The sequence below is a fragment of the Pelodiscus sinensis genome, chromosome 11 (assembly GCF_049634645.1).
Source record: "Pelodiscus sinensis isolate JC-2024 chromosome 11, ASM4963464v1, whole genome shotgun sequence".
In the NCBI taxonomy this organism is placed as follows: Eukaryota; Metazoa; Chordata; order Testudines; family Trionychidae; genus Pelodiscus; species Pelodiscus sinensis.
The window spans coordinates 24,154,982-24,176,695 of record NC_134721.1 but is presented as its reverse complement, the minus strand read 5'-3'; the positions used below and the strand labels follow the sequence as shown (position 1 = coordinate 24,176,695).

Here is a 21,714-nt window from a genome sequence, read left to right as displayed (position 1 = left end):
AGAAAATTAGGGCTTATTCTGTAAAGCACTGTGGCATTACTTTGAAAGGCCTGCCACCTTGACATGTGTAGGACAGCTTTGCGGAGTTGTATTTGCATGTTCACGAGACATTATGCCGGGTGCTGATGCATCCTTTGGGGCACTTGTTCTACAAGCAGCTATCCCACCTGCTAGGGTTGTTAAATGTTGTTTAATTAGCCAATTGACTAGTGGATGGAATTTCCATCGACTAGTTGATAAGGGGGATGTAGGGAACTGCAGAGTCACAGCAGGGTTAGCTCCTGGGTTCAGGAGCTAACCCTGCTGTGGCGCTGCCTTTTAAATGTATTAAGAGCCATCAGGCTCTTAATATATTTAAAAGACTGAAGTGTGGAGGGGGAGGAGTTTGACCAGGCAAGAGCTGGGAATCAGCTGATTCCTGGCTCATGCCCAGTCCCCCGCAACACCTCTGCCCCCCCTGCTCCCTGCAGAGATGGTGCTGAGGGGGGAACCAGCTTTTAAGCCAGCTCCTCCCAACTCTGGTTCCTGCTCCCCTCCCTTGCTGCCTCTCTCCGATAAAGGCAGAAAGTAGGGAAAAGGGACTAGTTGAGTCACTAGTCAACTGTCTGATAAGCATGTGCTTATTGGATAGTTGACTAGTCGCTTACATCTCTAACCACCTGCCTCCTCCCACCCTGATCCTTTTTGATTACTGCTTTTCAGTCACTCTCAGTGGAATAGACTTGGGGGCAAGCACTTAGAGAAGAAGAGAAATTACCTACCTTCTTGTAACTAGAGTTCTCCAAGAGGTATGGACTCTGTGTATATTTCACTACATATCTTCCTTCCCATCTGCTTTGGTTTTGCAGTAGAGAAGGAACGGGAATTAGGTGGTCAGTCTGCATCACCCTCAGCACAGAACACAAGGAGAGCAGCACTGCAGGTTCGGATCAATGGATACTGATTGCAAGAATTCTCCAGTCCCAGTCCCATGGAGTGCATGGATATCGACAGTGGAATACCCATGTAAATAACTTCCTTTTCCTTGGTGTAACTACAGTACTAGACCTCTCCTTCTTTGCAACTCAGACTCTGAATATGAGTGAGCACAGATTCAAAATACAAATATCTTCAGAAATTGGTGGTTATAGAGAGAATTTAATTTGGCAAATTAATTTGCTGCTTGTATAATTTGTTTTCTCGCCACAATTTGTCCTTAGTGTGGAAATATTTCATAAATATATAGATGCAAAGATGAGAATTGGTGCCAAAACCTGTCTAGTTTCTGGAACTTTCTGCCCTTGATTATTCACATTATAAACCTTAAACCCTCCCTTCCCCCATTAGTACATGCTCTGAACATATACACCCACCGCTCCGTCGGATCTGTGTGTCTGGTTCATCTTCTGTGCTTTTGATATGCTGTGTAATGCAGGCAGAGAGAGGTCTGAACGTTTTCTAAAACCTGACAGTTTGTGTGACAGTCTATCCACAACTCCACAGGCTCCCTGTCAACCAAATGAGCTTTTGAATATCAGAGGTTTTGGGAACGTGCATTGAGGGAAAAGTACAACGGGCTTCATATGTAACCTGGGAGATGCTCTGCATTTTCCTTAATTGTTTTGGGGACATCTCATCATTGCTTGTTGGCTGGCTCTTAGCCCTGCACATGTCAGGGTTATTTAGCAAAGCTTGATTTGCTGGGAACTGCATGTAGAATAATTTGCATCTGGAGGGAAAAACCTGAAGCAGGGGGAGGAAGGAAAATTGTAGGCTAAGACTGTTCACTCCCTTCTTCCACCTAAAAAAAAAATAAAAAAAACCCACCCAAATAAAAACAACCCAAATGATTTTTTTTCTGTAGGGTTTTGTGTATCCATGTTGGTGCACTGTCATGATCTACCTTCTTCTCTTCTCCTTCCCCTCTGCATGTACCTCTGGTCTGTAAGGGTATGTCTACACTACCACCCTAGTTCGAACTAGCGTGGTTAATGTAGGCAACCGAAGTTGCAAATGAAGCCCGGGATTTAAATATCCCGGGCTTCATTTGCATCTTGCCGGGCGCCGCCATTTTTAAATCCCCGGTAGTTCGGATTCCGTGCCCGCGGCTACACGCGGCACGGAGTAGGTAGTTCGAATTAGGCTTTCTCGAGGAGTAATGGTAGTTTGAATTAGCCTAATTCGAACTACCTACTCCATACCGTGTGTAGCCGCGGGCATGGAGTCCGAACTACCGGGGATTTAAAAATGGCGGCGCCCGGCAAGATGCAAATGAAGCCTGGGATATTTAAATCCCGGGCTTCATTTGCAACTTTGGTTGCCTACATTAACCACCCTAGTTCGAACTAGGGTGGTAGTGTAGACATACCCTTTGTCCCCTTTGCCCTTCATCCTGGGCACTGGATGGCTCTTGGAAGCCTGTCAGTTGCATTCTTTGTCTACCTGTTTGTGCAAAAGCTGAGGATTGTGACTGTAATCCAGGTCTTTTGTGTGGAGGGGCAAAGCTTGCTTATCAGGCCAGCCTCCTGTAATTCCTAAATAAGGTTTAGTGTGGCAGGAGCATTCTTGATGAGAAATGCCAGATTTTTACCCACAGCAGTGTTGGTGGGAGGAGGGGGCTTTGGATGTTCAGAAACTCGTGATGAAAGCTTCTGCCATATACTAGACCTTAGACAGTCATTACAGTTTTTTTTTTAACAAATCAAATATCCCTCTAATGCAGAGGGGATTGGCACTTCAATGTATTTAATAATATCCCCCTTTTAATATGGTGCAGTTACTGGAGACGAGTTAGTTTTATTGATGAAGTGTTGGTCGTCATCTTGGTTGAAACTTTTGGTTATGCAGACTAGTACCCCAGCCCCTCTCACAAGCCAGTTGTTCCTTACCCCACTCTTACGTGGTTGCTGTGTGCTTGTTAGAGTTGTAAGAAGCAATATTCCCCAAGACCTAGAAGTCCCTTTCTGCTTTTGTAAGCCTGATCTGTTGATGAGACCCATGTGTTGCTGTGTGGCTGGCAGTGCTGCCATGTTACCCAGGCAGAGGCATTGAACAGGAACTGTCATGCCCTGAAGCCTTTTGGATGCTGCTTTATCTGTGCAGTACAAACAGGTTGAGGAGCTCTGTAGAGCAGATGCTGAAAAACCTTGATGCTTAATCAATGCTGGTGAGGCCTGTTTACCTGCAGTTGTCAGGTATAATTGATTACGGCATTTACTGTGAATTCCTCACCTAGGACTTCTGACTCCTATATTAGACTTTAAACTAGAAAGAGAGAGTATGAGGATATTCTTTGGAGGCATTTTAAATGCGATTCTGGGACTTTTGAATTGCCTGCTGTTGTCCTTGTCAGAGAGTCTTTGTTATCTGCTGGCATTTTATGGCCTTTCTCTGTGAAGCTGATATGGCTTTTCAGAACTTTGTTTAAAGTATCATTGATGTTTCACAGCAAACTTTGCAAGTTTTCTACTTTAACTGAACTCTGCATCTATGTAACATGGGTATATTTTCTGTGTTTTCGGTTCCCTTTATTGTTGCTTATGCAAGCAGGGTCTGAATCAATGCTTCTATTATAGCCAGCTGGAATGGGAAAGAAGTTCTGCCTGTGATCATGTAAATACAGTTCACTCAGTTTGCTTAGGCTTGCTAGATATTCAACTGTTAGAATGGTGTTTTGCCCATTGTTATCAATTTGGCAGTTGTGGAGTCACAAACTGTGTTAACCATAAATGCAGGAATTGTAAGATATGGTCACCAATGCTTGCAGTTATTGGGAATGTAGAAAAGTCAGACTGTGTTTAACTCAGTTCAAAGGAGAGACTGTCAGTGTAAAGAATCTTGGATGGACAGAGACTTGACTTCCAGCTGGGGAAGGAGCTGAGTCAGCAGGCTGCATGCCCTCCAGATGTGAGTTGTAAGAATGGTTTTGTTTCTTCCCACTGTTTCAATGATGGATATAAAGAAAGATTCCATAATGAGTCTCTTTTGTATGTAAATTTACTCCAGTGGCTGCTGGAATCTTTTGTTGCTGGATTGTGCTTTGAGCCAAGAGCTGAAATCACTAGGAGCTGAGATCACTAGGTTTGGCTCAGTCAAATCCACCACAAGCCAGTAGAAGATGTGAGAAGCAGCATGAACAGCCAACAGGGTGGCGATGGAGAGGCGTGAGCAAGGGACGACCACTGGAGAAGCATGAGGAATGGCCAGCAGAGCGACAGCAACTAGGAGCAATGAATGGCCAGTAGAGCAGCACCAGAGAGACGTGAGCAGGTGGATGGCAAGTGACCAGTGGAGTGTGTGAGATGCCTCCTGCCTCCCCTGCCACTCAGAATAGGAGGTGAATTCTTCAGATGCACCACTGAACTCTGGTCTGCCCTGACCAAGTGCAGCAACTGAGTGGGGTGCAGAAAAGGGTTGGGCAGGTGAAAGAGACATCTACATTGCTGGACTTGAGACCTGAGAGGTAAAGGATATTGCCCAACCTACTTGAGCTGTGACATTTACTTGTAGTTTTGGTTATGAACTTTGTGATGTTTTCCCAAATTAATGCCACGTTACTTCTCGCCCCTTTTTTATTAGCAATTTCTTTTTTACACTCAGACTCTGTGCTTACGAGTGAGGAAGCTTTGCCTTTCAGTGGCACTCAGGGAGTTGTGTGAATTTCCCAGGTTACTGGGTGGGGGCTCGAGTCAGTTCTGTGTTGGATGGATGGAGAGGAACCCCTATTGAACCTAGCCCTTGACTGCTGCTGGAGCTACCTGGCAGAAGGTTTACACTAAGGTTATTCACTCTTAATGTGTTTTTGTTTATCTCTATTGTTTGTCTTTCGTACCAGAAGCTATTGGCCTCATAACCTCAAGTGAAGATTGAGCTTCCGGAATGCTGACCCTTAAAGAACTAGACCTGTTTCCATGAAAATGTGAAGCGGGGGGGAGGGATAGAATTAATTTTTATATACAATTAGATTTTTTTTAACTCACTTTTGTTCATATTTTCAGTGATATATTAATGGCTTTCTAAAGGAAGGGTTGCTGAATTGGAACTTCTATGGGACACATATTGAGACACTTTGTCCCTGTGCACAAAATGAGCATGTATTTACAAATAAAGCTTTTAACCAGTGTCTCCTCTCTGGAGCCTTCCTGCTGAAGGCATCCTGATTTCTGCATGTGAGCCCAGCATTATCAAAGCTTAGCATTAGACTGTGTGTTCTTAATCAGGTAGAATAGCTCGAGTACTGGATTGGTAACTAGGAAGTGCTGAGATCTAGTCTTGTTTCTGAGTGTGGCTTAAGGCAAATCACATGACCACCCACTATCTCATTTTCATAATCTGCAAAATGGGCTAGTCAGTCATCTTCCTCACAGGGGGCATTGTAAGATATTTGTAAATCACTTTGGCTATTAAAAGCTTTCTATAGCTGTTAAGTATTATCCTGCACTCACCCAGATTTATTCAAACAGAAATATGCTCCTGCCACTAACTAGTTTAATTTCCCTTTGCTACTATTGTAGATGTGACTCTTCTCCTTGAGTCTTCAGTGAACCCTAATCTAGCATCTATGATCTCACAGCCTGTTGCCAAGGGAATGAATTGGATGTCAGATTCAACACTCTGACTTCATTGCAGGCTCCAGTAGGAGTGGATGTGCCCACGCTTAAACAGCAAATACCAGAACCTCATTTAGAAGCTGCTTTGGATAGTAACCACCCATTCCCATTCCAGCACTTGTCCCATTATTCCCTGTGTCTTCTCCATGCTAAGTGTAGGAAAAAGGAAGTAAATTCTCAGAAAAGATGCCTTTCAGTTTAACCCATTATTCCCAGCAGCCACACATAGCATGCTTTAAATTGTTCATTTTTCCATTTGTAGAGTGTATCTGTTGATTGTCCTTCACATAAATTTTCACTTAGCAGCAGAGAAAAACATCAGTTGTGTATTTTTGTGACCATTGTCAGCAAATAAGAAACAGAAACTCTGCAACAACCCCACCCTGAGACTTGAAGTGACCAGCATTTGCAGTGTGTCCTGAAGGTCCAAAACTCATCTTTCAGACCAAAGCATGAACGTATGTATGAATGGGAGCAATTCCAAAGAGTCATTCACTGAAAAAGACTAATTCAAGGCACTATCTTCTCCAGGCCAGAATCCTCTCCTGCACCCAAACATCCTCCCAGGACCTGCATCCCATTCCCCTTCCCCAAGTAACCCAACCCCTCTGCAATCTATACCTCCGTTTCCCCTTCTCATAGGTCACAATTCCCTGCCAGACATTGCACCTCCTTTTAGTGCCCTTCCACCAGGCCAGAATCTTTTCCTGTACCCATACTCCTTCCCTGATCCTACACCCCAGTCCCGTGACCCAGGTAGGGTTGCCTGATGGTTTCAACAAAAATACCGGACACACTTGACATTACATCACAATCTACATTACGTCTTATTTAGAAAATACCAGACATTTCTATTTTCTCATTTCTATTTTCTCAATTTGTTTCCCGAACAGAAAGCTCAAATACTGGACTGTCCAGTTCAAAATGGGACACCTGGCAACCCTAAACCCAGGTCAGAATCCCCTCCTTTGCTCAAATTCCCTCAGACCTCACACCATCTCCTGCATCCCAGTTCCTTACTCCATGCACCTTTCTGCACCCAACCTCTATCCTAGGCCCCGCACCTCCTCTACAGAAAAGTATGTCCCCTGCCCACTTTCCAAAATCTAGGAGTTGCCCCCCACTGAAAATTATTGCCCATTCCCACTATATGGAAATATAGTTGAAAATATGGCTGCTGCAGTCTATGCTAGCTGAAGTTTTTAGTTGACCTTCCTCTGTTGCTCCCAGTGGAGCAGTAACCATCGGAATACTATCTAAACCAGAAATTCTCAAACTTTTTCTTTATTGATGTACCCCTTTTCAAATGCAGTGTTAATCACTGACCCCCCAGCAGAGAAACTGGTTGATTGTCATATAAATATGTATGGTTAGTAATGCTTTAAGAACTAACATACGAATACTTAGTCACCAGTGGATGTGTCTGCTTCTTAGTGCAGAGTTTGTGTCTCCTTGTGTGATGCAGAGGCAGTGTGGAAGATGTCAGGTGGAATCACGTGCACCCCAGATGCCTGCTGTCCTTTTGACCCTGCTTTCTGAAATGCTGCTGTAGCTGGGAATAGCAGTAGTGTGTCTCCTCTCCTAGCTGTGCCTGCTCATGGACTCAATGGCTGTGAGGCAGGGAGAGCTCTGAAGTGATGCTCCCCCTTTTTGGTTGTTCCCCCTCCAGTTCAGACAGCCTGGGTGGCCAAATGAGGTGATTCGGGGGCGGAGGTGCTGCTCTTTCCCCAAACCCCACCCTGCATATTGGCCTGAGTAACATGGTGTCGCTGCTCACCCACCTGAATGTTCCTCCATGCCCCCTGGCTTGAAACCTTCTTTCCCAAGCCTTTCCGTGCAGGGCCAGCTCGAACCACCTGGTATCACTTGCCTCCCCCAAACATTCATCTACACCCTTCTACTTTAAAAACCTCTGGTGCTCCCTCCCTGAGTCTCACTGCACATGGCTGCTCCCCCTTGAACATTCTTCTGTGCCACCAGAGGTTGCAAAGTAACATCGGTAGAGTCCTGTGCGGATATAAAATTTGTATCCGCATCTGCAAAAATGAATTGCAGATATCCTCATTGACTTCCGCGGAGGTGGATACCTGTGGATACAAAGTGGATATTTGCAGATTTGCAGGGTTCTACATTTTAGGGTTGAGAGGGAACACTGGGCACCTCGGGTTGGCTCCATTCAGTGGTGTCTGAGGAAGGAGTATCGCCTCTGTTCTCAACTCACTTTAACGGACCATCCAGCAAATGTGTGGACCCCCTCTATGGATTCCCTCAGCCTCATGAACTCCAGCTTGGCAACCACTGCTCTAAACATCTGTAGCAACTGCTTTGTGAGCTCTGTGCCCAAATGACAGAAGGCAGCAGACATGCACATTCTCATGAGTGTTATATGAAGTCTTAATCTCTGACTTCAGTGGCTTTGGGAAGCAGGGATTTAAAATCTTTGGTAGACACTTATGGTAGAGGTCATAAAGTCTCCGTTGTCTTGCACCTTTCCCCCACCGTTCATTTTGTATTTATCTTCTGGCATGCAACAGCATATTCCTTCCTTCTAGCACACATGGGCGACACATGCTCCTTTCAGCTTCTTTAGGGTCACACATTAGGAAATTTGTTGAATGCTGGAGAGTGCGCATAGACAGGGTGGCAGTGATGGGGTTGGGGGAGAGACAAGTGATGAATCTGTCAGGTGTTAAGCAGATTTCACCTTCTAATCTCAAAGCTGTTGTCTGCAGCATTTGTCAGGGCCTCCAATGTCCTGCTCTGTTTCATCAGAAGTATCACTAGCATTCATCTAAGCTGGCAACATTTCAACAGCCATTAATCCTCTTTGTATCTTTAAACACTATGACCACTGACAAGATTCTATACACCAAGGTGTCAAAATACCTTAAGATAGCTTTGGTGTGTGTTGTCTTTTTATAGCCACAAAGCCTCTGATCCACTGACCCAGTTCTTAACCTGATGGATAAATCTGTGTTCTGGTGTTTTTGCTGCTGATGCTTAAGGTTAGCAAAGCATTTCACCTAAAATCTGATTAGTTTCAGGTTTTTCTCACTTCACTCACGTTCTTGTGTCAAGTGTTTCACATATCACTGTGAACAATGCACATTCTACTGAGGTGGTATGTAATGGGCTTCAATGTAAGCGCAAAAATTAAGCTGGCAGGGTTTTTCTCATGATGTTTCAGCTATGTCTATTTCAGAAATAGACCAAGAGGAGCTATCCGTGGGGTATTTTGAGTGTTCTGCTTTCTCTCTTGGAGGAAAGCAGACAATGTAAAAAATATGAAAACACATTGGAACCTTTCTGTATGTGGAAAATTAACCACAATTTGTTTTGAACCTTAACTTTAATGGGGAAGGGAAATTTTCAAAGCTTGTGTGTGTGTGTGAGACCGAGATAGATCGATCTGAAGGCTGTATTTCCATATTCTCACCATCAACCCATTACTTACCTGAAGAGGGAAATCCTTTGAATTGGCATTATTTTGGTACATCTTGTTCGCATGCTAAACACAGAATCCCAAAATTGCCAGCCCCTAATACTAAATCATAAATCAGGCCCCCAAAACTCGAGATTTAGAAAAAAAATAATGCATTTTAGATTCTCTTCCTGTTGGGTTCATGTGGATCACATTATCAAACTTTTTTCTGTACCACAAAAGTTGGAATTGCAGGAATTTTTTTTTTAATGGCACCTCAATTACTCTTGTAGCCGCTTGCCTCCAAGAGATAGGGCTTTTAAGTGGAACATTAAACATCACGAGACTCATGATTAAAATAATAAGTTGCAACTCTGATCCTGCATGGGATGTTTTCTGAGCATATTTTTACATAGGCTTGCTCTCCTTTCTTAATGTATGGTTCTTTACGCGATACGTGTGTATCTCTGTTGGGGCTAAGCAACACCACACTTCGCCCAGCTTCAGGCACCAGCAGTACCCATGGTCATGGGGGACCTGGTGAAGCTGTTGCGTAGTGTAATGTGGACAAGGTGACTCTGCATTTTCACATGGCTGCCTATTCTGAGCTTTCTGGACAGTCAGAAAGTCCTGGGTTAATTTTAGCCATTGGAATGTTCTGTTGCAATGTGGTGGCACATCAGCACAGGATCACATTGGGAGGAGTCCAACTATGACAGCAAGTTTTGCAGATGTAGATTGGATGTGAGGGACTCAAAAGTATTCTCATTGGGAGAAGAACCTGAAAGTGTAACCACCCCTGCTCAGTAAGAGGCAGTTGGGTGGAATTGGTTCTTATTAAATGATCTGAAGAACTGGTCTGAAATTAACAAATTGAAATTCAGTGAGGACAAATGAAAAGTACTACACTTAGGGGGGAAAAAAAGAATTAGCTTCAAACTGGGAAATAACTGACTAGTCAGAAGTACTCCTGAAAAGGATCTGAGGGTTATAGCGGATTAATGAATAAGTCAACAATATGATGCAGTTTCAAAAATGGCTGATATTCTGCGTGTATTACATACAATGCTCCTACATTAATTGCTCTGTTTTACTCAGCAATGGTGAGTCCTCAGCTGGAGTACTGGGTCTAGTTTTGAGTGCCATATTTTAAGAAATTGCGAACAAATTGGAGATAGTTCAGAGGGAGAACAACACAAATGATCAAGGGTTTAGAATAGTTGGCCTATAAGGGAAGATTATAAATCTGATCATATTCACTGTTGAGAAAAGAAATATGAAGGGAGACTGGATAAATCTTCAGTTATGTTGCAGGCTGTTATAAAGAGGAAGGTGAGCAATTGTTCTCCATGTACACTGAAGGTAGGACAAGAAGTAATGGATTTAATCTTCAGAAAAGGAGATTTAAATTAGATATTAGGGAAAACTTTCCAACTGTATGAGTATTTAAGCTCTTGAATAGGCTTCCAAGGGTTATGGAATTCCCATCATTGGAGTTTTTAATAACAGGTTGAAAAAATACCTGTCAGGCATGGTCTACCCTAAGTTTACTTGGTCCTGTTTCAATACAGGGAGCTGAACTAGATGACCTCGCAAGATTCCTTTCAGCCCTACATTTGTATGGTTCTACGTATGTAATAAATCTGAAACAAGGACAGAAGTGAATGAGCAACCACTTTGTTTTGCTCTCCCATTTGGCTCAGGGTAGGATTGAAGTGTATGAGCAGTCCCGAAGAGGAAGAGTGCCAAACGGAGGGGAAATCTTTTTAACACTTCTATTTGCTAAGCTAGCCCAGATTTTTTGTCCTTTTGGAAGCACTTAACAGTGTTGATCCATAACACAGGAAGCATGGGAAACAATGTCTTCCCAATATGAAAAAGAGGAGTAACCCAAAAGAAAACAGAGATATCTAGATTAGTGGGAAGGGGATTTATAAAAAACTGTGCTTAGATTTCCTGCCTCCCATTTCAAATATGGCATTTTAAATTCCTTTCTGAGTCTCCTATGCCCCCCTTTCCATTATACTCTCCCTTGACACCCACATTAGACTTGCCAGGCTATCTGGTATGTGGTCTGGCAGGACCGTCATATTGTCCTCCTCCTGATCACTGAGGTTTAAGTACCTCGCCCCATCTGAATTCTCACTTGCCTATCTCCCAACCAAGTTGAGAGCTAAAGTGATATCTTGTGGTTCCATGCCTCAATACTTCTGTCCATGCTTCAGAATCACATCCAGTGTTGCCCTGGGGCTCAGGCTGGAACTTGATGCAGCAGTGGTATCATCCATATTTCTACTTCCTCTGTCACAATAAAATCATGGTGCTAAACACTTCCTCTCTTTCAAACCATGCAAAGGCCCTTGCACAAGTACTTTAATTCTACTGTCCTACCAGCAAACAACTCTGTTCGCTGCTTTTTCCTTCCTTAGGCCAGGTCTACGCTATTGGAGAAAGTTGACCTAAGATACGCAACTGCAGCAACAAGAATAGCATTGCTGGAGTCAACATACCTTAAGTCAAATTTCTGCAGCGTCCCCATTCCAGGAAGTTGACCGGAAATTTTCCCATTGACTTCCCTTTCTCCTTGCATCTTGGTAGAGTAGTGGGGTTGATGGGGGTGCCATCAGTGGTCCATTTAGCAGGTCCTTACTACACCCACTAAATCAAACCCTGGAAGATCGATCTCCAGAGCTTTGATTTTTGAGGTAAATGAAGACAAGCCCTTAGATGGGTTAAATGCCATTTTCATGCTGGGCTTCACATACAACATATTTGTTCATGTTTTCCTCTCTTGCGGCTGTTTCACTGCACATTGCTTCTGGTGAATGGAGTCTGATGGCATTATTTCTTGTTGCCAGAAAAATGCTTATTTTTCCAATCTTTCTCTTTCTCTCTCCCTCATTTTGATCTCTCAAATCCAGACCCTTTGAGAAATCAGGTGGTATGAAATATGAATATTGCTTGGGAAGTAATTGGAGAATCAGTGAGACTTAGGAAACTCAGAGAGAATAACACTCATACCTACCTTTTCACATTGTTTCATTTTCAATGGCAAATTTAATTAATTGGCACATAGCTCTTGTAGGTTCGTATATGAATAAGCAACAACAGGGAGTTGGAAGTCAGAGGAAATGTTTACAGGGCAGAGAAAAAGGCTCCATTAAACTCCTTTGATATTGAAAGAAATAAAAAGGGTTTTTCAGCATAGAAGTTTGATTGTGGTGTAACAAATGAGCAAACAAAGACATTCAGGACAGCTCGCTAGCAAAACTCATTTTGGATTGATTATTTATTTGTCAGCTGTAAGAGTGATTGAGGTAAAAATTGGTGAAAACTAATTCCTTCCTGTAGTTTGTGTGTTTTATTTGAATGCAGATATGTCTAGAAATGACACTTAAATACCTTTCAACTGAACACTGCATAAACCTTTCATTAAATTAAGCCTGAAGACTTTGGTGGAAGAGAAACTGAGACACACAGATGATGATTTGGCATAGTCTGTCTCTTCTAACCACTGAACAATACTTGCAGTCTCTTGATATGGAGGACCACAGTTGCAATCACAGGAGAAAAAGTTGGAAGGAAGAGAATTGTGTTTAACATAAAATGACAAAATAAGGTGAAAGGAGAGCAGCACAGATGGGCCTGAAGGTGAATGTCTGTCCTTACCTGCAACACCATTTTGGTTGGTTCTTGTATAAGTGTGCACCTACTCGATTAGTTTACATCTGGCTCAAGGAATTTTCCTTAAGCAAGTTTCATGGACAGTGTGGTTGAAATATAAAATTCATTCTCTTGTTGGGCTCAGTCATTAAACTGCAGCTTTCCAGAGCAATTTAAAAAACAAACAAACTAAAAACCAAGTAGCACTGGAAATTCCTGTTGGAAAAGAAATTTGGATGAAATAACACAAGCTGAATATTGGCCAAGGGGCCTACCCTTGCTCACATGAGGTGTCTTTAGCAGTGTGCCTCAAGTTTGTTGCATTGTTATGATCTGTTAAAAAGTACAGATGTTCTTTCATATTCATATTTTATATTGGTGGAGTCTTAAGTTGTTTTGTCGCAGAATGTGGTGCCTGCCGAGTGAAAAATAATTGTTGTTTATTATGGAAGACAATTACATCACAGGATAGGGTATAAAAAAAAGCAGAATCTTGAGTGATGAGCAATATTTGCTTTGTTTCAGAATGCTGAAATCTACAAGCTGACATCAGAACAATTCCATGAGACAGCCACTAATGCAGAGAACCACATAAAGTAAGAAGTCATTTCTGTTCTTTTCAACCTTTTTGTTTGCATTTATAGAACTCTGTATGCATAGCCCCTAGATAGTTACATAAATGAAGTGTAATGTTCCCTCAGATTAAGTATTTAAAGGCCTGAACAGTTGTAAATTCTCTTTGTACTAACTTTAAAAGAGACATTTTAGGGTCAAAGTGTGAAATTTTTTTGAAAGTAAAAATAGAAGAAGATGCAGATGGGGTCTGGAAAACACAAATTGGATTAGACTGTTTTTCAAGATTTTTAGAATCGCAATGAAAAGTATTTTTGGCTTACATTTAAACTATCTGCCACAGTGATTGCAACCCAGACATTGTAGCGCTGGGCTAATGTATAAAAACAGAAAAGTGAAACTTTTTTTTCATTGTCCAGCCCAGAGGAATGTAAAAAGTAAATAGCATAAATGGTGACACCTTAGTAACACTAAAATCTGTTTTTATAATCTTGTGTGGGTGACACAGATTAAATGTATTTTCTGAAATATGATTTTAATCTTGACTCAGAGTCCTTTAATAATGTGTCCATATTCTAGTGCATTTCATATCTAATTTCTCCATTTTTCTGTGCCAGTAGCATTTTCCAGATCATTGTTCCACATGCACTAAAAGCTAAGAAAAAATATGTTTTTGAGGTTTCTTTGCCATTCATGAGCCCATAGCAATTATACTGTTAAGAGCACCATTTGTACCTCAGTTTGCTACAACAAACAACTGGCCAAAATGCAATAATCCAGAGTAACAACATATGCAATCCAGATGGATTAGGGCCAGACTGCATGATATTGAACTGCATAAATAGATTATATTGGGGTATGTAAGTGGGGTCACAGAATATTGTATTCTTTTTCTTAATGATGACTAGCTGCCAAAGCATCACATATCCTATTCTAATTCTGCACTAGAGCTTGGGCAGTTTGGTTGCTGCAAAAGCTCATGTGCAGTGTACTCATGAAATCAAGGCGCTGACACATCCCAGATACTTTCAGAAAACTCTTAGTAAAATTTAAATGATGAAAATAAAATAAAAAAATGTAGATGTGGTAATCAAGATGTGACCATTTTTTCTTCAACTTCTGTGGAGCAGAGAGAATATTTTGAGTGTGCTTCCAGAATTGTGTTGCCAGTTGGTGAGAGTACATGTGACAGGGATATAATATAAATAACGAATTCTTAGAGGAGATTAAGACCCCAGATTATATCCTGTATTTGTTATCATCAGTTATGTATCAAACCTGTTTTTAAAACACCCTTCAGTTGGATTCCTTTGAGGTTTATTTGACCTCCTCTGTTCTTTGCAAGATGGAGACCTGCAGCATGTTACCATCTGGTGATGCAGCCATTCATCGAAATGTAAACAGCTGAGATAAATACAAAGGTTAATGATGTCCTGAAATTTAGCAAGAATGTTCTAGAGTTTGTATCCCTTCCCCTTCTCTTTGTGCTCCTAAGAGCAGCCAGTGTAAGTTTTCCTACTTGTCTTTTCTTGTAATATTTCTTGTTGGAAGAGTTAGCACAATTTGGCCACTATAAATGGAGACTTTCCTTGGGTTCACTTAGGTGGCAGCTGTCCCTAGACCAGGTCTCTTCTTGGCCACAGTTTACCTGTTTTGAAGTTCACATTATCGTCTTCAAAAGATGTGCTTGAAGAGCCATGTGCTTGAAGCCTTGATTATTGGGAAAGAATAGGCTGCAGGACTGGTAAACGTGAGGGAGGAAGAGTTCCTCATTTCATTTACCTCTTCAGAATGCAGCTTATTAGAGTATCTCAAGCAATTTTGCCCTACATCATGGGCTCTGTTCTTAAATACACCATCCAAGGGTTGCTGGTGCCACATTGTAATCATAGTCATAGAATCCTAGAACTGGAAGGGACCTCGAGATCATCAAGTCCAGTCCCCTGCCCTCACGGCAGGACCAACCACCATCTAGACCATCCCTGATAGTTGTTTATTTAACTTGCTCTTAAATAATAATAAAATAATCATACTGACCACCTTGCTTCTCCTTACGAGTTCACTCTGTGTGTGGGAGTAGGAGTGGGTAGTGCTCAGAGGCCCTACTTAGGATTGGGGGAGGGGGTCTCATTGTACTGAGTTCAGTACAAACATATATAAATACACAATTCCAGCCCAAAGGTTTACAGTCCTAAACTTTGAACAGAGCTATGCCTCGTATGAAATGAGGGAAAGATCCTTTAGAGGTGTATGTATCAGTATCCTGAACTTCCTAGGTAGGACCAAATGTTCGTTTATCCCTTTATCAGGCACTGTTTGCTGAATGCTGAAGAACGCAGAATTTAACACCTCCATCCAAATTCAAGCCAACTGAAGGAGCAGACTAGTCATACTGTTTAGTCTTAAAGCACGGTACTATCCATACATCTAAGAGTAGTTTACCAAGGTGAATACATTTGATTATCCACTTTATGCAAATGGAGAAACTGAGATGCAAACAATTTCAAACTGCTCCTGTGTAATTAGAGGGAAAGGGAAGTGGAGTGGTTCTTCCATTCCAGTGTCTCTCTGACCCCATAACATACCAAACTCATCAGTCATGGTGAATTACTGGACTTACTTTCCCTATCTTGCATGCACACACACCTCATCAGACACAGCTGTCCTGCATTTTGTCGCCTTTTATGAAGTACCGCATTTGATTTTGTATTTTAGTGTACTGAGGGATGGAGAAAGAAAATGGAACTTCCCCTTTAACGAGTAAGTTCTGCTTTGTGGAGCCCATACTGCAGCTAGGGTCTGAGAAGCACAAGCCATTTAAACTGCGTTTGTGGCATTTATCTGAGTATTTGTTTCCTTCACTCTTCAGTTTTTAAACATCTCCAGCGTTGCACTCATTGCCAACTACAATACTGTATTAGTATTTATATGGCTCTTCACTTGTTCAGAGTTCTGTACAGACCTTAACTAACAAGTTTTTACAATGTGCCTGTGAGGCAGAAGGGTAAACCTTACTATCCCCATCTTGCATAAGGGAAAATAAAGAAATGAAGTACTTTTCCCCAGGCCACATAGTGAGTCAGCAAGAGAAGCACCAGATAATGGTGGCTGCTGAATGTAGGCTACTATGTGTGGTGGACTAAGGGTCTGATGTTGTATGACCATTTTTGTCACCTGAGCCTAGTCTCAGTTTTGTTTGGCTGAGTCTAGTCTCCATTGGCGTGTGAAGTATCTGAAGAAATTGCACAACCATCCTCACTGCCTGCTACTCACTGTCCTGGGTTCATCTTTTTCTCAAGGAAAACTCTTAGCAACAGGAAGACACCTAACAGAGCTAGGAAAAAATGGGCCATTCTTTCAACGCCTTCAGTAACACACCCATGTTGCTTGTGTGCTATGGTGATTTGGAGCACGGCCATGGACATATTGTCTGTCTGATTTTATTATAATTGCTGAATTGTTATTTTGTCCTTTGTTAACCAGTGGAATTTAAGTCTGGGGACCCAGAACTTTTCCTCCTTCCTTCCCTGTTTAGCAAACTCTGCACATCAGTAACCATCCACAAAAGAAGCAGCATGTACATAAAAGACTGGTACTCCCCACCCTTCACTGTGCTTCACATCCTTTTCTCAGTGCTCAGAGAGCCATGACTCAGACTGGGTTTAGAGAAGACAACTTGTTAATCCCCTCCCTGCTACAGAGAATAAAATGGCATTTCATTCCAAGCTCTATTAATGCGCTCGCTCCTGGGATAAAGCAAGACTCCCAAAAGGCAGTGGCCAAATTTTTTTTTCCTCTTGCGTTGTCTTTGTCTTCTTTTGAGTGTTACATTTAGATTAGCTTCTGAGGATTAAATGTTATTACAGCTCCTGAATCTGTTAAAGGGGGAAAAAATCAGTGAAGAGGTTACGGCTTAGTGCAGGCACTCAAGATTTATCCTCAAAGTGCTGGGGTTTTTTAATTTCATTTACTTTCTTTTGTTGAGTTTGACCTTATCTTATTTTTATTATTATTTTTTAAATTTGGAAGCAGGGATTGGCATGGTTGGGTGTGGGCACGTGGCATTCTTTAAAAGGTAAAGCTGCAGAGTGGGGTAGGGGGATTAGAAAGTTGTTAAGAGATAAAATTGTTCTGGAGCTGAATAATTTCCCTCTGAGATCGCCTTATGGTCTGCTGAACTCTCTCTGAAGCTGCTTACCAAGAGCCCTATTGCTTAGCTCACTAGTCTGAGAGGACTGAATATGTCATGCAGTGTTATCAATGAGCATTTAAAGAATGCTCCTATTTTGTCATCCCAATAGAGATCAGCTTTGAAACCAAGGCAACTTTCCAATGGAAAGGCTGCCATCAACATTTACTCCACATGGGACCTTCTATCTAAGAGTTCATTTAATGATTCTACAATCTTTAAACTTAATGGCCATGAGTATTTAAGGTGATTATGTTAGACAAACTGACAAGTGGTAACTATCCTCTTGGGCTTTGTATGGAAAGTAGAACTGCACAGATTTGGCACAGTCATGGGATAAAAAGCTTCTGGACAGACTGTAAACTTGGAACAGCAAATTATTCTGAGCTCAATCCCCTGAAAATGAGGGTCTTATTAAATTTCATAACAGATTTATAGCAGCAATAGACCTTCACTGAAAGTGGCAACCGTGAGCAAATCCCAGAGGAATTACCAGCTTTTTGATTGGTTTCTGTAGAGATTGTGAAGATGAGAAAGATCATACATGGTGGTTCTTTGTTGGGTCATGAATTCTTAAAGTTTGACATGGGACAATTTTAACTAGTCCTGTATATTTCTACTCTTAGAGAACTAAATACTCATCTGTTCCTAACCGCTTTACTTGAACCTTGCCTCTGAAAGAAAACATTAAGTGGGCAGTAGGAAGCACAAGGGAAAGAGGCAGGGACATCATTGGCTTCAAGCACAATGGCTGTGGTATTTCTCCTATTATTAGACCAATAGGTCCATACACTGTTGAAATTAGGGGCCTAAGCAATAGGGAGATAGTAACTTTCAGAGACACAACACCGACTACCCCTTGGAGGTCATATTTGCTTTGTGTTGAGGTAAGAGCAAGATTGTTTCCCCCCCGCTCTCAGAGAAAGGGTCTGGCTCGCCTCTCCTCCATCTAACTCTATTTATGCTGTTTGATCCCAGCCCTACTGTCAGTGATTGTGTCCCATAGATATTTCATATATAGGGATTCCATGACAGCCTGGCCTTCACTGCACTGATGTTTTGTGTATCCACTGAAGTTGAAGTATTGCTGAGTCTGGCCTTGAGGAATATGTTCTCCCAAAGTGATATGTAAAATGGTGCAAGTGTGAGAGTAGATGGGGCAGTACTGGCTTTAATGCCATTTCAGAAAGTGTGAGCCAGTCTTTATAGAAATAAATGTTAATTAACCTTTCTTAAATGGAGCTGAGGGTGGTTTGCCCCATTTATACTAGCACTTACTCATTTTCAATAGTTTCAAGAGGACCATTGTTAAACTTTTTTCCTATACGTTGATTTCAAGGTCTTGCACTCACACCATTTGTAAATTTTCTGTCCTGAGAGGGAGGAGTATTAAAACGAGGGTTGCACGGGGTGTGCTGGCACTGCACAAGTGTTCCAGTTGTCTCCTTTTACCCTTCCTCAGAGTGTTTCTTAAAGTCTCAAACAGTCACTGCCACCAGGAAATGTTATCAGATAGAAAACATGGCAGTTTAGATAAAGTGAGTTTCTGCAATTCTTATGGATTGCTTATGTCAAAACAAAATTATCTCCTTCTGTGGCCCAGTTAATTTAATGAGATCCCAATTCATACTCTTGTTTTCACTCATCATCCCAAATAAATGAAGAAAGCATGATGTGATATCCCACATACTGAATTGAGATACCAGAAAACTATACAGGTTTGTCACTGTTGCAAAACTAGTGCAAAATTGACTGTCTCTTCTCACAAATGCAGTAGTAGTTGTAGTAGTAAAGCAATGGAGAAGCGGGGGTTGGGACTGGACTAGCAGAGGAAGAAATGACAGACTCTGTGGAATTCACTAAGGGCTTTACTATTACTATTGATTTCACATGAAAGGTGCTCATACTATGGTGATGGGTGACAGCATAAAATCTTGAGGCGTATAGACAGACTAAGGTGCATTGACAGAGCTGATTCTCATCACTTTCAGCAGCAGTAATATGTACCCCCTTCAAATAAAAACATAGTTAATATAATCTAAAACCTGTTAAACACTGCTCGCTGGCAGCTCATGTTTACTGCGAGACACAAACTTCATCATAAAGAATAAACGTGAAAATGAACTCAGGGCATTGACATGGTTTTTTAGGGATCATGCAATGGGGAAGCAACATGAAGCAAGACCTTTTCAGTTGCACAATATTTGAGACGCACCTGCGTGTAGTTTTTCTACTTGACTCCATACCAGTGACTTTGTAAGCCTTTTCCTGCTTCTGAGGAAAAGTATCCTGCATATTGATTAGTGACCTTATGTTGGCCAGCATTGGATGCTTGTACAGTTTGGACCTCCTTGGTTCAGTATCCTCGGGACCCAACTGGCCCTGAACCACGGCATTTTCCTGACCAGGAGAGGCCAATTCCAGCCCCCCTGCTGATTGACTCCGGGCTCTGGCAGGACCATGGTTGTTGCTGGATCAGTGAGTCCTGAACCAGAGAGGCTCATCCTGTAGCTATCTTTTCGTATGATGGTGATGGTGCAGGGTGTATGAGGTTCAGGTAATCTTGAGAAACCTTTCAAAAAAGTGGTGAATTAAAGATATCAGAAGCAATAATGCCTCAGAAGCCACTTGTAACCAGTGAATTAATGACTTGTTTGCTAATTAGCAGCCCAAGGCAAAGCTGAGGCAACACTCCTAACAATGTGGTCATTAATTCACTAACAACTGATTTCAAGGGCAGTGTTGCTATTTTGAACAGTAATTGTATTCATGCTTCTGAATTATATGGGGTGTGTGTGTGAGATGCTTCTATTTATTATGGAGTGTTAAATTATCCTCATGGGGTGATTGGAGAATATGAGAGATACTGAGGATACAGATAGACGTCCTGAAGGTCAAAGGTTGTATATTTCAATGTGCACTGAATCTTCTCCTCCTGAGGAAGTGAAAGTCATGCCATAGCTATACAAGCCTCCAACATGGTGAACTGTCTCCCCAAAGATCAGTGTCCAAGCTGAATGATGTTATTGACTGCACCCTTCTTTTTCTTGTAGAGCGCAAGAGATCATTTTATAGCATCATCCTCTAGGGAGCATTTTATGGATGATCAAAGTTCTTCAGCTAAAATAGATTTTCATGTAAACAGTGGTACTACCAGTAGCTTTCTGCATAATTCCATTAACTATGAAATCTCACCATCAGTAGATCCCCAGCCTAATCACAGTATGCCTAGGCTTGCTGGAATTTAGTTCACGCTTCCCATCTTTACCTTCTGCTTCTTCCCTGTGTCCTGAGGCTGAACTCTGGAGGGTCTTCATTGTATGATGGGACAATGCACATCTACTTTGTATCCAACTCTTTAGGCCCATGTCTAATTTGGCAAAAATGCAGCACTCAGGAGACCTTACTGACTCCAGAATGGATCATAGGGATAAGGTCCATAGGGCTTTTGGAGAGAACTTTTCAGCAGTAATTGGTTATGTACTAGGGCTCACTGACTATCATTAATAGCTGGAGGCAGTCACCCTGGAGATGGTGCACGTCATGTTAACTTGTATGAGAGACTTTTGATGCCAGTTTGAAAGCATATGGTTTTCTATTAATTGAAAACTATGTTGACTTAAGCTGTTTTCCATTGGAATTTCTTGTGTTCTTTAAATGCTTTGTTGAGATTGCATTGCTTGCCAAGACTTCAGTTCAAAGCTTTGTGTCTCTCCTGAAACAGCAGTGTTTCCAGTGTGTAAAAGGATGGGTGAATGGTGGTGGTTTCAATAGTGAATAAAACACACAACATAGTGTAATGCTGTGGAGCTGAAGGCATCACATTATGCATGAGGTGTAATCCTAAAGCTTAGATTGCAGAAACTGCCTTGAGGTCTTTAAGCGAGGTGGTTAGCTCCAGTGTCCCACCTAAATTCTAATTTGGGTAACTTAATTCTGTCTCTGTAAATGTTCCCTCCTGCTTCAGTACTATGAACTATTGTAGTGTATGTAATATCTAGTGTGGCTGTTAGTTGTCATGCCCACCCCAGAAATGCCTGTATTTTAATGGTAGGTGAAAATATACTGTAGGAAGCTGCTATAGTGCTTAGGCACCTTTCATCCACATGGACTGCAATCTAAAAGTATGGCGGAGATGCAAGAAAGCATCTCTTTAGCATTGTGAGAATGTCACAAACTCCTCTCTTGCATAGCTCAGGTCTGGCAGGTACAATAAATGATGGTTGCTTTTGTAGTTTTTAAATTGGCATAGATTTAGCATTTTCTTAGTAGGCAGTTAC

At 41.8% G+C, this 21,714-nt stretch overlaps 1 protein-coding gene across 6 annotated transcripts in view; it reads left to right on the top strand.

Annotated features, from left to right (window-relative positions):
* CHCHD6 (coiled-coil-helix-coiled-coil-helix domain containing 6) overlaps positions 1-21,714 on the top strand; it is a 192,297-nt gene that overhangs the window by 102,587 nt on the left and 67,996 nt on the right. For 4 of the 6 annotated variants that reach the window (XM_006120208.4, XM_075938795.1, XM_075938792.1 and 1 more), the window contains 2 exons: positions 13,198-13,268; positions 15,961-16,005. In XM_006120208.4, the coding sequence (XP_006120270.1) occupies positions 13,198-13,268; positions 15,961-16,005 (116 nt within the window). The remainder of the gene's footprint in view (positions 1-13,197; positions 13,269-15,960; positions 16,006-21,714) is intronic. The other 2 variants (XM_075938793.1, XM_075938796.1) reach the window with 1 other exon arrangement.